Source organism: Siphateles boraxobius, unplaced genomic scaffold, assembly GCF_051911475.1.
Source record: "Siphateles boraxobius isolate OS27281-9 unplaced genomic scaffold, OSU_SipBor_1 137, whole genome shotgun sequence".
In the NCBI taxonomy this organism is placed as follows: Eukaryota; Metazoa; Chordata; class Actinopteri; order Cypriniformes; family Leuciscidae; genus Siphateles; species Siphateles boraxobius.
The window spans coordinates 1271821-1287718 of record NW_027508741.1 but is presented as its reverse complement, the minus strand read 5'-3'; the positions used below and the strand labels follow the sequence as shown (position 1 = coordinate 1287718).

At 36.0% G+C, this 15898-nt stretch overlaps 1 protein-coding gene across 1 annotated transcript in view; it reads right to left on the bottom strand.

The window, feature by feature from the left end:
- eif3ha (eukaryotic translation initiation factor 3, subunit H, a) overlaps positions 1-15048 on the bottom strand; it is a 77610-nt gene extending 62562 nt beyond the window's left edge. Inside the window, exons 1-2 of the mRNA XM_077229969.1 lie at positions 14898-15048; positions 1047-1203 (exon numbers count right to left, since the gene is read on the bottom strand). Coding sequence (XP_077086084.1) covers positions 1047-1203; positions 14898-14978 — 238 coding nt within the window. The 5' untranslated portion in view covers positions 14979-15048. The remainder of the gene's footprint in view (positions 1-1046; positions 1204-14897) is intronic.
- Positions 15049-15898: the final 850 nt, after the last annotated feature.

Here is a 15898-nt window from a genome sequence, read left to right as displayed (position 1 = left end):
GAGCGCTCTAGTACTCCTGCGTGACTCCAAAATATGAACGGTTTTGTTTTTAATGCTGCTAAGAGGATCAGAGTTGACCGTTTAGTCACTGTCTTGATTTAATGATGTATAAAACAGCAATTAATTAATTCAGGAACACCGCTCGCAGCTTGTTTCGTGTGTGTGGAGATGTTGCCCCACACAGAAAGTAGGCATTTTAATGCAACTTCTGTTAATCAAAACGAATCATGAATATAAAATATAGCAAAAACGTGAAAAGCAATTCCCCTTTTCACCGCTCTCTCTCTCTCTCTCGCCCTGAAATCAATGTGTAATTGTCTAGACCAGGGGTTTCCAAACGTTTTTATCCCAAGCATTCCTTAAAGTTAAATAACTGGGTTTAATGTTCTAAAGGTATTAAAGTCAAATATAAAAGAACTAAAAATTCTCTGAGAAAGATTTACTTAGCACATTTTCTCAATGCACTTACTGTAAAAAACTAGGATAAAAAAAGTAAAAAAAAAACTGTATTTGAAAGGTGATGTAGTTAATTAATGTTACTCAGTACTTATTTCAGTAAGTACAATGTAACTACATGTAAAATTTACTACAAAACATACAATAGAGTTAGGATTTGGGGTTACACTATTTTAAGGTGTTTCCATTACAGATTTGCCCAAAACCATTGCAATTTTTTCTAAATGTCGACAAAAAACTATTGCGAAATGACGGCGTTTCCATTAACCGGTACTTGTAATTATGCATAATTGACTGTTGTTATTATTATAGTAAGTACATGTAGTAATGTATAACTATGTCACCTTAAAATAAAGTGTAACCAAAAAATAAAATATAATCCTCCTCACCACTCACGGCCCCAAAGTACGTATTTTAATGCCATTTCTATTAATCGTGATTATACACTAGCGAAAAAGCGAAAATCAATCCCCTTTTCACAGCTCTCTCTCGCCCTGAACTCCACATATAATCCCTCTCTCTCTCCGTTTCCCAGAGTGCCGAGTGCATTCATCAATGATTAAGCGTCCCGAGACTGTCGAGCGCCTCACCTTCATCGAACTCGACGTCGTCTTCGGTGTGTTGCGGGAACGGGAAGCAGTTCGTGATCTCCAGACGGTCTTCAACCACCAGGCCGAGCAAAACACCCTGAACCACCTCACTGCCCTGGCCCTCCTCCTGGTAGTGCTTAATGATCTTCAACACCACCTGCAAACACACACACACACACACAGCACGATCAGGGACATTTCTTGTGAAAACAAGTTTGTGTCTGGCGAAGCAAACTGAATAATATCTGATGCAATTTCTCTCCCCTAAAGCCATTTGAAATGTCTTTGTGTCGCCTTTGCAGGAGCGCCGGTGAGCAGAAATAACATTTATATACATTTATTGCTGAAAGATTAGCGAGTTGTAACCAGGTACACAATTGCACACACACACCTGGTTAGCATTCACTACGCATGTCAAATACCACGGTTTCAAAATGTACGAATCAAACTAGCTGTATGAAGCAAATTTAATAATCATTTTGTTTATTGGGTTTAATAGAATAAGGTTAACATGCTTTAATGTTCAAAAAATATTTTTTTTCTGATTTCACTTTTTTTATATAACTTATTTAATGTGCAATGTTGCTGTAAAAAAATCTTTTTTTATTTTTTTAATCTCTCCCAACTAATGCTGTAAACTATTCAGGGAACCCTCTCATTTTGTACATTAATATAACAGGTTAAAATAACCAATATTATAATCAATTTGTTTTCAGATGTTTTTGCACTCACATAAAAACTGAAATGTTTGTACAACTAAATGCAACTTGTACTGTATCTTTCAACATTCCCATGATGTCCATGCATGTTTTTTTGTGCTAGAATTTGCAATAAAGTGGAAGAAAGACTCTTTACGCATTAAAATGCCACTTATTGTTTGATTTCGTGATAAAAATGGACAGAACTTGAAAGCGGAGACCTTGTTTCTCATCAGAAGTAACAGTATTGTATTTCCTTTTATGACTTAAACATCAACAATTATTGAATGGGAGACAACACGTTCATTTTTAATGTTATCGTTATCAGCCTGATCAGCTGAGACACTTCAGATGCGCACTGTTCAACATGATGCTTTTGAATTGCGTGAAATATGATTATTGATAATAATAATACATTTTATTTGGCGCACGCCTTTCTAGATACACAAGGACATCTTACATGTTTAAGTCATAAAAGGATTATCATACAAATATGATTGTAATCACTTCAAAAAAAGGAAAAGACATTAAAGTACAGTAAAATACAGTAAAGTGCAACGTGTGCACGGCAAGTGTTATATAGGCTACATAAAATTATAATAACATAATGGTGTGACTTGTTTTTGTAATCATGCTCTCAAAAATAATATAAAAATTTGGATTTAGATTTATCGGCCAATATATCGGTTATCAGCTTTCAAATTTAAAGAATTATCGTATCGGCCAAAATTTTAATATCGGTACATCCCTAGTTTTCAGGAATAATGTGTTCTATAAAACAGGTGAATGACGTAAATAAACCTTCAGAATAAGAAAATAAACTAAGTGCTGCTGATTACAGACTCAACGACCTTGCATTGTAATCGAAATCTCCAGATGCTAATAGATAAAAAGTAATGCACACTTAAGTATATTTTGGATGTTTTCTTTCCATTGGTCTGAAAAAACGCTCTGTCCTAGGCCACATAGCTGGGTATTTAGAGAAACGAATCCCCCCCCCCCCCCTCCGTTTTCAATAATAACATCGAGCACACAACATCGTTTTCAAAAAGTTGTCATTTACATCAACCCGCATAAATACGGCGTCGAGCGCCATCATAATTATGCCAAACTGGGCGCTCACGTGACGTTAAGCATTTTCTGGCGCATAATGTGACGTTCAAGAACCTAAAACCCCGTTTTACACGGCAACACATAACTGGCGTTATCGGAAATCTCCAATCTGGCCGGAGTTTTTAGAAATAATCGTTTTCTGTGATAAAACGGGGTTTTCGTGTAAATGAGAGGCCAAACCGCAGGGAAATATCTGCGTCTTACCTCCGTGTAAACGGGGCATTAATCCCAATCAAACATGTTTCTAAAAACACAAAAATATTCAGATCTTTGCATTTTAGGTGTAATCAAGATGCAGTAAAACCCGTGATCATCTCAGCGGACACTTGCTATCGGATCTCCTGGGATTGATGCTAATACCAGGCTTACGTTCACATGTGCTTTAGACGAGTCTCTGGAGAGAATTTATATGTGCAAGCTTCAATTTGCAGATTGGCAGAAATGGAAAATATCAATCCGTCTAAGTTCCTCAAGTTCAGAGGGCTAAAACGCCAGATTGCTCGTCTATCCTAACATGTACTTTGAGACCACTCAGAGCAGAAAAGCATGGAGAAAGACCCCGGGTTAATGGAAGAACAAATACACTCACTGTCTAATTACGCTGTCTGTAAAGCCTCTCTGAATACCAATCCACTGGGGTTTTTCAGCTCTACAGAAGCAAGAACATCTCCAATCCCCTTAGAGCACCAGCTCTCTCGCCCCAAGGCATGATGGGATACATTGGCGTTTCTCAGAACAGGGACACAGCATTTCATATCACCTATATCAGACGGGGAACTAAAGTGCATCGGAAGTCACATGTTTACTGTTACTCCAGCTGATAAGAGCAAATCCAATTCCCACCGCAAATCACACCTATAGGGTTCTGCGAATTACTTTATGCCATTCGGTTCTAGGGCTGTCAAAACGGCTGAAAAGCTAAATTCGAATGTCTTTCTTGAATATTTGCAAAAATCTAATTCTATGGGCAAATACTTAGAGGCTTAGTTCACCCAAAAATGAAAGTTATTTCAGTAATTATTCAGCCTCATGTTACAATTCAAAATACAATTACAACTTTCCCTCCCCAACACATATAATGAAAGGATCATTCATATATACATGAATATACTCGCACACAGCGCTTTAAGTGGGCCGGTACTCAGTACCGCCACTTCCAAATATAGCTCTTGAGCGTACCGCCACCTCTCCGTGCGCCCAGAACGTGCTTTTAGCGTACCGGTACGCTCTGTTTTAATCCTTTGGCTGCGCTGCCGCTTTTCAGAGCGCCCTTCACAATGCACGCTTCCTAATCCGTCCCACCGAGAGCAGAGACTACATTACCCATACACCCTTGAGTTTTACAAGTGAAAAGAGCATGTGTCGCTTGTGCCGCTGTCAGTAGCTACATTTACATGGACACAATCGGAATGAAATCAATACAATTGATGAATCTGAACAAGGTGTTTACATGAATGATAAATAAAGTAATCGGGTTGATGTGCGCGTTTATATGTCACAAGTTTCAAATCGGATCTGATTTTTTGACATGCGCACACTGCACCAATATAGCCTACAGAGTTTCCCGCTGTTCGCGCATAAATATTCTCCTCTATTGGTTATTTATTTGTTTGTTTTAAACAGCAGGCGTAATATTAATTCGTCTCTGGTCATAATGTAGAGCATATTAACCGTTTTGCCGTGCTGATCACGCAGTAAAAATGCTCCTCCCCGCGGCCAAAACCAGACGTCTGTGGATGAGAATCCACAACAAGGACTGGTGGGACATTGTCCTGCTTCACTTCACATACGCGCGAGTAAAATGAGAATTTTAGAATGACGGGAAGCTTATGACACTTTATTCAACAGGAAAAACAGCTCGTTCCGCGCGTTATACTCATTATGTTTATTTAACGTCAATCAAGAATCAAGTGTTTACATGTTCTCTCGATCGGATTACATAAGGGATAGACCACCTCTTTCAATCCGATCGATATGTCATTCGGATCGAGCTCAATCGGATCGATTAGGGTGTTTACATGAGGGTTTTTTAGTCCGATCGAGCCGTCAATCCGATTATAAGTGTCCATGTGTCATCCATGGTGTCAACTCAACGTGGTCCGGAGAGGGTGTGTGAAACGGGTAAAGAAATGAATGAACCATAACATGACTCATGTTTATGTTCTACTGTTCTATGGTTATTATGTTATTATGTTTTATAATTTATTTTATGTATCCTACATTTTGTTCAAAATGTTTTCAATACCCTTTTGCACATTTTATTTATGTTCAGTAGCTCTTTCTAGCTCAAGCAAATCCACAATTAAATTATTTTTTATAAGGTCATCTGTTGACTGTAAAAAAAAAAAAAAAAAAAAATTATATATATATATATATATATATATATATATATATATATATATATAAAACCCCTTCAATATAGTTGTTACCTCAGGGGAGGAGGTTTTTTAAAAAAAATTATAGAGTACCGGCACCTCTTTTAGGCCACTTAAAGCACTGCTCGCACGTATATATGAATATGCTCGCTCGCACGTATATATGAATATGCTCGCTCGCACGTATATATGAATATGCTCGCTCGTATATGAATATGCTCGCTCGTATATATGAATATGCTCGCTCGTATATATGAATATGCTCGCACGTATATATGAATATGCTCGCACGTATATATGAATATGCTCGCACGTATATATGAATATGCTCGCACGTATATATGAATATGCTCGCACGTATATATGAATATGCTCGCTCGTATATATGAATATGCTCGCACGTATATATGAATATGCTCGCACGTATATATGAATATGCTCGCACGTATATATGAATATGCTCGCACGTATATATGAATATGCTCGCACGTATATATGAATATGCTCGCACGTATATATGAATATGCTCGCACGTATATATGAATATGCTCGCACGTATATATGAATATGCTCGCACGTATATATGAATATGCTCGCACGTATATATGAATATGCTCGCACGTATATATGAATATGCTCGCACGTATATATGAATATGCTCGCACGTATATATGAATATGCTCGCACGTATATATGAATATGCTCGCACGTATATATGAATATGCTCGCACGTATATATGAATATGCTCGCACGTATATATGAATATGCTCGCACGTATATATGAATATGCTCGCACGTATATATGAATATGCTCGCACGTATATATGAATATGCTCGCACGTATATATGAATATGCTCGCACGTATATATGAATATGCTCGCACGTATATATGAATATGCTCGCACGTATATATGAATATGCTCGCACGTATATATGAATATGCTCGCACGTATGAATATGCTCGCACGTATGAATATGCTCGCACGTATGAATATGCTCGCACGTATGAATATACTCGCACGTATGAATATACTCGCACGTATGAATATACTCGCACGTATGAATATACTCGCACGTATGAATATACTCGCACGTATGAATATACTCGCACGTATGAATATACTCGCACGTATGAATATACTCGCACGTATGAATATACTCGCATGTATGAATATACTCACGCTTTTCCAGCCATTTTTCATTTTAACAAAAACGAACCGCGTCAGTTACGTCACGTCATCATGTCTCTTGTTCCTGACACACCAAAAATTCAAATGCACGGTTTTTGCATTCGAATGTGCTTTTTTTTAATTCAACGAATATTAACATTTTCATTTCACAGCCCTATTCAGTTTCATTAATGCTTATATTTTGTGTTTTCAGTATTTTTTCAGAACACTAATCAGAGTCGAGTATTCCACAGATGACAGTTTAGACGATCAATTACTTCTTGCCATTAAACGAAATCGCAAAGCCACCGAAATCATTAAGTGAACAAAATACCTTACAATCCCCATCTTCAGCCCGAAGCCACATGAAACAAATCCACCATCATTCACCACAACATTCATAAAACAGTGAGCCGGAGGCAATATTACACACAATTCTCCGGGTGCAAGTAACACGTCAAGCCCAAATGACCTGACAGAGCTCACCACATCCCAGCTGTAAAGATATATGAAGCTTTTCACAGTGGTGTTGAATTAATTATGGATGGACTCCCTGTAAACAAAGTTACAACCTTTAAAAGTCCACACAGATGGTGGTCAGACACGGCAGCTCATTTCCACTCGAGCTACAGGCTCCAGATGCTGTTTTCCAGAGCTTATTGTTGCTTCTTTGAGGGTTTGTAACAGACTTTAAGGTCAGACAGAAATAAAGTCAATATTCTCTGAGCTGAACCCTGCCAATCTGAGCATTTCAAGTGGAGTCGTCGCGCTGGAAGAAATGTGAAAAAGCCCGTTCCCTTAAATCATTCAGGAGGAAGTCACACACACCTGCTTCCTCAAATGAGTTGAGATGTGCTTGGATGGGCAATGCAGTCGGTGACAAAACACAGACTTCGCTTATCTTAGACCGTTTTATTTAATGCCATGTCAGCATCTAAGGCTATTCTCATGGCAAAAATTCAATGACAAAAATACAAATATCATATAAATACAATAAAACCAAGCGAGCAAACACAACAAGTCACTATACAAAACATTTTAAATGGTGAAACGATTAATACGGCCGAGAAACGTGAGGGAAATTTCTCGGTCGTATACAATCATTTTTTTGTATAATATGACTTGTGCTTGTTTGCATTTATATGATATTTGTATTTTTGTAATTGAATTGTTGCCATGAAAACAGCCTTAGATGCTGACATGGCATTAAATAAAACTATACAAGACTATTTTAATGGCAAAAATTCAATTACAAAAATACAAATATCATATAAATACAATAAAACCAAGCAAACAAGTCAATCTTTTTTTTATTTATTATTAACATGATAAAAAAAATCCAAAGCCTTCTCAGGCATAATCTTACTAATAAATCCTTAATGTGGTCGAGAGACGTGAGGGAATGCGAATGTCACGATTTATTTAATTTAATGCCATGTCAGCATCTATCCATCAACCGTATCGAGCGTTTCTCCGTGTTTGTGCCGTCATTTTTACGACTGTATCGGATGATTAATGACATCCTCATGTTTCTAAAGCATCTCAAGCGTTTCACCATTTAATTTTTTTTATTTATATTATGACTTGTTTGTTTGCTTGGTTTTATTGTATTTATATGATATTTGTATTTTTGTAATTTAATTTTTGCAATGAAAATAGCCTTAGATGCTGACATGGCATTAAATAAAACTATCTAAAGGCTGTTTTCATGGCAAAAATTCAATAACAAAAATACAAATATCATATAAATACAATAAAACCAAGCAAAAAAACCAAACAAGTCATAATACAAAAATTCCAAAGCCTTTTCAGGCATAATCTTACTAATAAATCGTTAATCCGCTCGAGACGTGAGGGAATGTGATGTCAGTAATTGCCTGAGTCACTGTACCGCATTAAGTGAACAGGAAACAGCAGCGTTTAATTTCCTGTTGCTCCAATCGCAGTGTTTGAATCATCACTCGTTTGATTTAAAGCGATTAATGGCTGATTAAACAACTAAACATGCTGTTTTAAACCGTGCTCTCCTCATCGATGGTAATTGTTTTGGTGGCGTTTGTCTCTTGCACTTCTTCACCACACTCTTTCATCAATGCAGTGGCTTTCTAATTTCTATGCAATTTCTGAACAAAAAGCCAGATTCTTTTACTTTTAAAAAAGTCAATATCATACAAGACCCATTACTTTTCTAATGCGCACTTCACATTATGAGCGGCATGACCAAAAATATCACAGAAAAGGAATAATAGAACGAAATATCAGGCAATATAATGGAGTTAATATTAAAATAAACTAAATTATAATTTATTTTTAATTAAATGCAATCTAATTCATTTTTTTGCAACTTGGATACAAACCAAATGATTTTTCATTATAAATTAATAAGTTTGGCATCAGTGCCACAACAGCTTCACATAATGAAATATTAGAGTAAAAAAAAAAAAGATATTAATAGTAATACATCATAATTCTGATTAAAAGTGTAAATGCAGCAAGATGTTTTGCGTGACAGACTTCAATCATTTAGATACAAATGATGTTGGGTTATTCCATGTCAAACCTCCCCAACTCAAATTTTAGATTTTGTTAATATTTTTTTCTGTAGAAAGACAAACATAAATAGTGATGAAAGACAAAATATGAAATATCACATGTATATTTACGGACTAATCCGCTGTTTTGTAGACGGGGTCAAAATGACTATTTTCACCTGAGATTTGGTGCTAAATTAGAGGTGGGTGAAAATGATTTTAGAAAGATGCCAGCATTATTTTATTTGTACACAGAAATTAATAAGTGAAATCTGTTGACTTTAGCAATATTTGTAACATAATATGCTAACAGTGGCAGTTAAAAAATTGCGGAAATGCATATATATATAGCCTATATGATCCTTTCATTATGTGTGTCGGCGAGGAAAGAAAGTTGCATATTGTGTTGCTGTAAAAAATATTTAATTATAATAAAATAATATTGGCTATTATAATATCCTATCTGAAAGCAACAGTGATGCTACGATTGGCTCATTGACTCCCATGAACTCCATTAATCCGTCAGTCGAGCCGAAGAGTCTGGGGTTTTAACACGGATTCAAAGTGCCACACACACACACACACACTCCTCTATCAGGAGACAATCCCAGAATACCTAACGAAGACATGCTTTCTTTCCAGACGACACACACTCCCATCAAAGCAGCACAACACTTCATCTAATGATCCGCGTGAACTCGGGAGAATTGCACGCTTGCCAGTTCTATTTTTGCTGTGAGCTTTGGTTGTGCGATGACTAGCACGCGGAGGATTGCGAATGTTCGAAGGCTTTCTTGCTTTGTAACGTGCCTCAGGTGACGCAAACACACGCCTGAAGCTATCAGGTAAACGCGCTAGCACGCCAACACATCAGACGTGAACGCCTATCCCTGTCAGTTGGCCTATGATCCATCTTCATAAAACCAGGACAAAAACGGGATCTCGAACAATTGCACGCTAAACGAACAGCTTTTGACGGTGTCGTAATCGTACAGCGTTAAAAAATGAGATTTGCAACACTGGATGGAGAAATCTCTACCCGAGGCCTCAGAAATAGTTCAACTTTAAAGTCCACATGAAATCATAATTTTGGCTTTTAGCATAAATGTGTTCACCCCACTGTTATCTATAAGTGACTTGCTTAAATGGGGACATTTAATTTAATATTCAGCAATCTTATTGATCTGCCTGCATTGACATCATTATATGAGAACTGAACGATGACATCATGGCTGTATAAATAAATGAACTAAATTAATAACTTTTTTACAACAAAAATGAAACATCACTGAGCCGTGACGCTATTTTCTTCTAGAAACAAACTTTGTTGCATTATTTTCCTGTTATCTCTGTAAAGTTGCTTTGAAACGCTCTGTCTTGTAAAAAGCGCTATAGAAATAAATGTTCAAAACCTAGGCCTAGTCTTTCACTTACGGCAATATGGGTTAATGATTTTGATGACATCACTCTGCACTTCAGCTTCTCATCAGATTTTCCGTCCAATCAAATGTTCCATAGAATCTGAAGCTCCGCCTCCTGTTAGTGTTGGGTATCGTTCGAATTTTAGCGATTCCAATTCTGCTTCGATTTCCATTCATTTACATATCAAACATTTAGGCTAATCTGAAAATGATGTCAACACACTGACGTAACAAAAAAATTAATAAAAAACAGTTTTTTTATTATTAATTAATGAGTTTGAAAATAAAACACATGTATGTAATACATGTATAGTAGAATTTCCTAAACGTAAAATAACAGAACTGTAAATATTATTCCCAAAATGCAAATATAACATGTCAAAACTGCAAAATGTGGATAAAAATAGGATACAGGGATGACCACAATTCTTAGCACTGACATTAAAGGAAAAGTTCACTGAAAATTTAAATTGTCATAATATTGATTGAGTAGAAGAAAATGCATTACTACTATCAAAATTCCCTGACATTATTTACAGATCTCATTCATCACAGCAAATCTCATTTGTATTCAAACTTCAATCAGTCATGTGACACACGAGAACCAATGGCACAGGGTGTCAATCAATAATACATCTAAACTCAGTGTTTATTTTTATTATTATTTAACAAGCGATGAGAGAGCAAATGAGATTGAGAACTCTGGATGAGATTGAAAACTAGCAATTTGGATAATGAGTTTCAGTCTATTCCCCAAGCAAAGCCAAAATACAGGAAAAGTAGATCAAATACACAAGTTGTGTGGTTGTAAATCATCTACTTTCATTATATGTAAAAGAGCAGCTCTATCTTTTTACCTAATATCTCCTTTTGTGCTTACAGAAGAGAATACAAAAGACATAACTAACTTTAGGATTGATTTAAATAATGCTGATTAGACGGATAAAAGTCAACCAATGTCCAAATCGCTGATAATCACAGAAAGTGTTTTTTCTTGAGACAACATCGCCCTCTTCTGGCAGTGATATATACTGCACTTCCACATCAGCACTGCATCCATAAACACACACACACGCTCTTTAATGAAGCACACACTTCCATCTGTCCGGACGCATTACTGTGACGATAATTGGAGGTTTTAGTCCAAAACTACAATCTCACAATCTCTGTACTCAAACATCAGCCTTTGAAGACATGAAGAAACACGAGCAGAATGAGCTGGAAATAGAGTCACACCATCAAACAAACCAAATGTGGGACATGTTACCAACACTAAAACTGTTATATAATGTTTATCTAACTTAATAAAAACATTTGTATTCTGCATTTCACCTGATAAAAATACTTTGTTCTTTGACCAAAAATTTATATCATGTTTTTTTCAAAATTATGCCGGTTTTCCGGTTTATGACGGGTTTTTTTTTCATGCATAATCAGGTGTTCAAAGCATTTTCTACTGGTTGAGAGAGGAATTACTGCAGTAAATTGACTTAGGATGGTCTATTTTACTGTCATTAGTGAATATTGTAGAATAGAATAGAGCCCAGTATAACCTAAAATTGTCATTTCTTAACGTTCAAATAACGTTCTTATAACCAGGAAGTAACGTTAATACAACGTTTATATAACGGGAGAATTGTACGTTCTAATGATGTTCTTATAACCAAGCAAGAACGTTAATACAACGTTTATATAACGGGAGAATTGTACGTTCTAATGATGTTCTTATAACCAAGCAAGAACGTTAATACAACGTTTATATAACGGGAGAATTGTACGTTCTAATGATGTTCTTATAACCAAGCAAGAACGTTAATACAACGTTTATATAACGGGAGAATTGAACGTTCTTATAACGTTTTGAATAAAGTTCTTATAACCAAGAAATAACGTTAATACAACGTTTATATAACGGGAGAATTGTACGTTCTAATGACGTTCTAATGGTGTTCTTATAACCAAGCAAGAACGTTAATACAACGTTTATATAACGGGAGAATTGAACGTTCTTATAACGTTTTGAATAAAGTTCTTATAACCAAGAAATAACGTTAATACAACGTTTATATAACGGGAGAATTGTACGTTCTAATGATGTTCTTATAACCAAGCAAGAACGTTAATACAACGTTTATATAACGGGAGAATTGAACGTTCTTATAACGTTTTGAATAAAGTTCTTATAACCAAGCAAGAACGTTAATACAACGTTTATATAACAGGAGAATTGAACGTTCTTATAACGTTTTGAATAAAGTTCTTATAACCAAGAAATAACGTTAATACAACGTCTAAAAAACTGGACATTTTGAATGTCCCTAGAACATTCTGAAATAACGTTAACGGAAAACGTTCTTATAACCTAAAATTGTTAGCTGGGGAAGAGGAGAGATTGGCGATTGCACTGAACACGTTTTAAGTGAGGGATTCTCTGAGCGAGCACAGAAAATAGACCTATTCTAACAAGAGCCGCGTGTATCTGAGAGCGCGGCACATTATATTCCGCGCGCGAGCAGAGAGATTAGCGCTCGCGCATTATATTAATGTACTTTCGCGCTACAATAATGCGCTCCGCATCCATCGTCCATGTAACGTAACAGACACTGCTGTTTGTTTACCCTCACTCGTCGCTGCTTAGAAGTGCAACATTGTAAAGGGTCCGTCTGAAACAGTGTCGCGCAGCGTAACGTGCGTTTTAAACGTTGTGTAATTAAATACACCGATATGGCGGTTTATTCAAAATCAATATCGCGACGAAAATATAAACCGGTTTTCGGTTTGAACCGGTTTACCGCCCAGCACTAATCCACTTGTTTTCTGACAGAAACACATGAACGAATCACCGCTCCACATTTTGATTGACAGCGTCACAACCCACTAGTGTCCGTGTTTACTCCTGTGCTTTCAACCATTGGATAGGCTGTATTTGTACTTTCGACGAAGCGCTGTTAAATACAGGTGTAGAACTACGCCGCAAAAAGAATAAATAAAATGCTTTCTCAAAAAAGCAAAAGAACGCATGCACGTTTTCTTAATATGATCATTAAGAACCAACAGACTGATGAAAATGCGGGACATTTTCTCAATATGTGACGAGCGGGACGGGTGCTCAGCCCATCTGGGAAAACAAGTGCAGGAAAATATTGAACGGCCCCTAAAGTGAAGTAGAAAAGTAGCAGAAATAACAAGAAAACCAACACTAAACAGATGAAAGCAACTGCAAAAATGCATTAAGCAAAAAAGTTTCAGCGTTATAAAATAATGAACCGCAGTTCTGACAGATGTTAGCTAGAGCAAGTTTTCCAGCAATGAAACTCTTTAAAAAAGTCAGAGACTTTGACAAGTCGTGTTCACAGAGCTAATGATATAATTCAACCAATTATAAGTCACAAATCATTTATCTCTCAAATAAATGTTGTTATTTTGAACTCTCTATTCAAAGAATCCTGTAAAATAAAATGACAGTTTACACATAATTGTGAAGATGTTTTCAACAGCTTGTTTCTTAGCATTCATAAATGTTTCTTGAGCATCAAATCATCATATTATAGTGATTTCTGAAGGATCATGTGACACTGAAGACTGGAGTAATGATGCTGAAAATTCAGCTTTGATCACAGGAATAAATTACACTGCACTATATATTCACATAGAAAACAGATGATAAAATCATAATGTGTATTTTTGATCTAATAAATGCCGTTTTTGAGAGCAGAAGAGACTTAAAAAAATTGAACATACAAACCTTTTGAATGATGGTATGATATAAACAAAAAATAAATAAGATAATATATATATTTATAATTTCCTTATATGTGCTGGGGAGGGAAATTTTAGTTGTATTTTGTGTCATTAATAAAAATAGGATACTTTTTTTTTTGAAAAAAAGAACAGAATCATAGCATACGTAATATAATTGTGTTACATATTTTTAATTAAAAAAGGTATTCATATTTTATTTATTTTTTGACTTGATATGTTGGGAAGATAAAGGTTAATTGTATGTTGTGTTGTTGTAAATAAAATAAAAAATATTATAATAAAATATACCTTACAGAACCTAAACTTTTGATCGGTAGTAACGTTAGTAATCACTCACAAAAACATCTAAATGCACAGTATAATATACGCTGTACACTTTGAAATGTACCATGGTAACGTTACTGAAATTAATTTACAGTAAAGTAATCATAGTACTTTAAGTAAAGCAAGATACCATATTAACTTCAGTACTATAGTAACGTTAGTATATCTCAAACTACCACGGTATAGCAGATGGTAGCCAGTACAACCACTGTATACACACACACACACACACACACACACACACACACACACACACACACACACACATATATATATATATATATATATAGTGCCATATTTAATGTAAGTAACGGGCATTACTGTGTTAGTTTTCCCCAGTGTTCTTCCTGTTCGAGTAAGCGATGAACACTGAGCTCCCCCTACCAACCTTCAGCCCGATACACTACACACAAACCTCTAACAAACAGGATAATAACATTCATAACTATCACTAACCAGCCCATCGATCTGGATCTGCTTCACCGGGGAATCCAGCGGACTGGAAGCCGAAGCTGCGGGTTCTTTACGGGTCGCCATTGTCGGAAGAAGAGCGGGATCGGGCCGAAGCACGTGGAAGAAGGTTCTTCCGGAACGATGCGATCACTTCCGGTGCGAAGACTCTTCAAAATAAGAGTCGCGAATTAAGTCGCCTTCATTTATATAACGCTTACGGAGATAATAGAAACACGATGCAACAAAGTTTGTTTTTCGAAGAAAATAGCGTCACATTACAGCTCAGTGATGTTTCATTTTTGTTGTAAAAAAGTTATTAATGTAGTTCAGCCGCTCTGGAGAAAACCGTGATGTCATCATCCAGCTCAGTTCAGTTCTTATACAGGTGCTGGTCATTTAATTAGAATATCATCAAAAAGTTGATTTATTTCAGTCATTCCATTCAAAAAGTGAAATTTGGATATTATATTCTTTCATTACACACAGACTGATATATTTCACCTGAGACATCTCTGTTGGCAAGGGCGTGGTTAGCTGATACTCTGACGTCAGAGGGTACCACATCTTCCAATAGGAAAATTCAACTGCAGTAGCCACCGTTCAACCTGAAGAGGGCAGCACTCAGACGTTTTTACACCATATATTGTAGAATTAAAACACTTTAAACATAAATGTCAAAAAATGTACTTGAATCAATTAACAGCATTTATGAAGCTTCACTCTTACAGATCATTAACTAAAAAAAGTTGTTTTAGTGTTTAGTTACCCTTTAAGTAATATTCTAATTTTCAGAGATACTGAATTTGCGGTTTTCATTAGTTGTCAGTTTTAATCATCACATTTAAATGAAATAAACATTTGAAATATATCAGTCTGTGTGTAATGAATGAATATAATATCCAAGTTTCACTTTTTGAATGGAATTACTGAAATAAATCAACTTTTTGATGATATTCTAATTATATGACCAGCACCTGTATAATGGGTTAGGGTTAAATATTGTG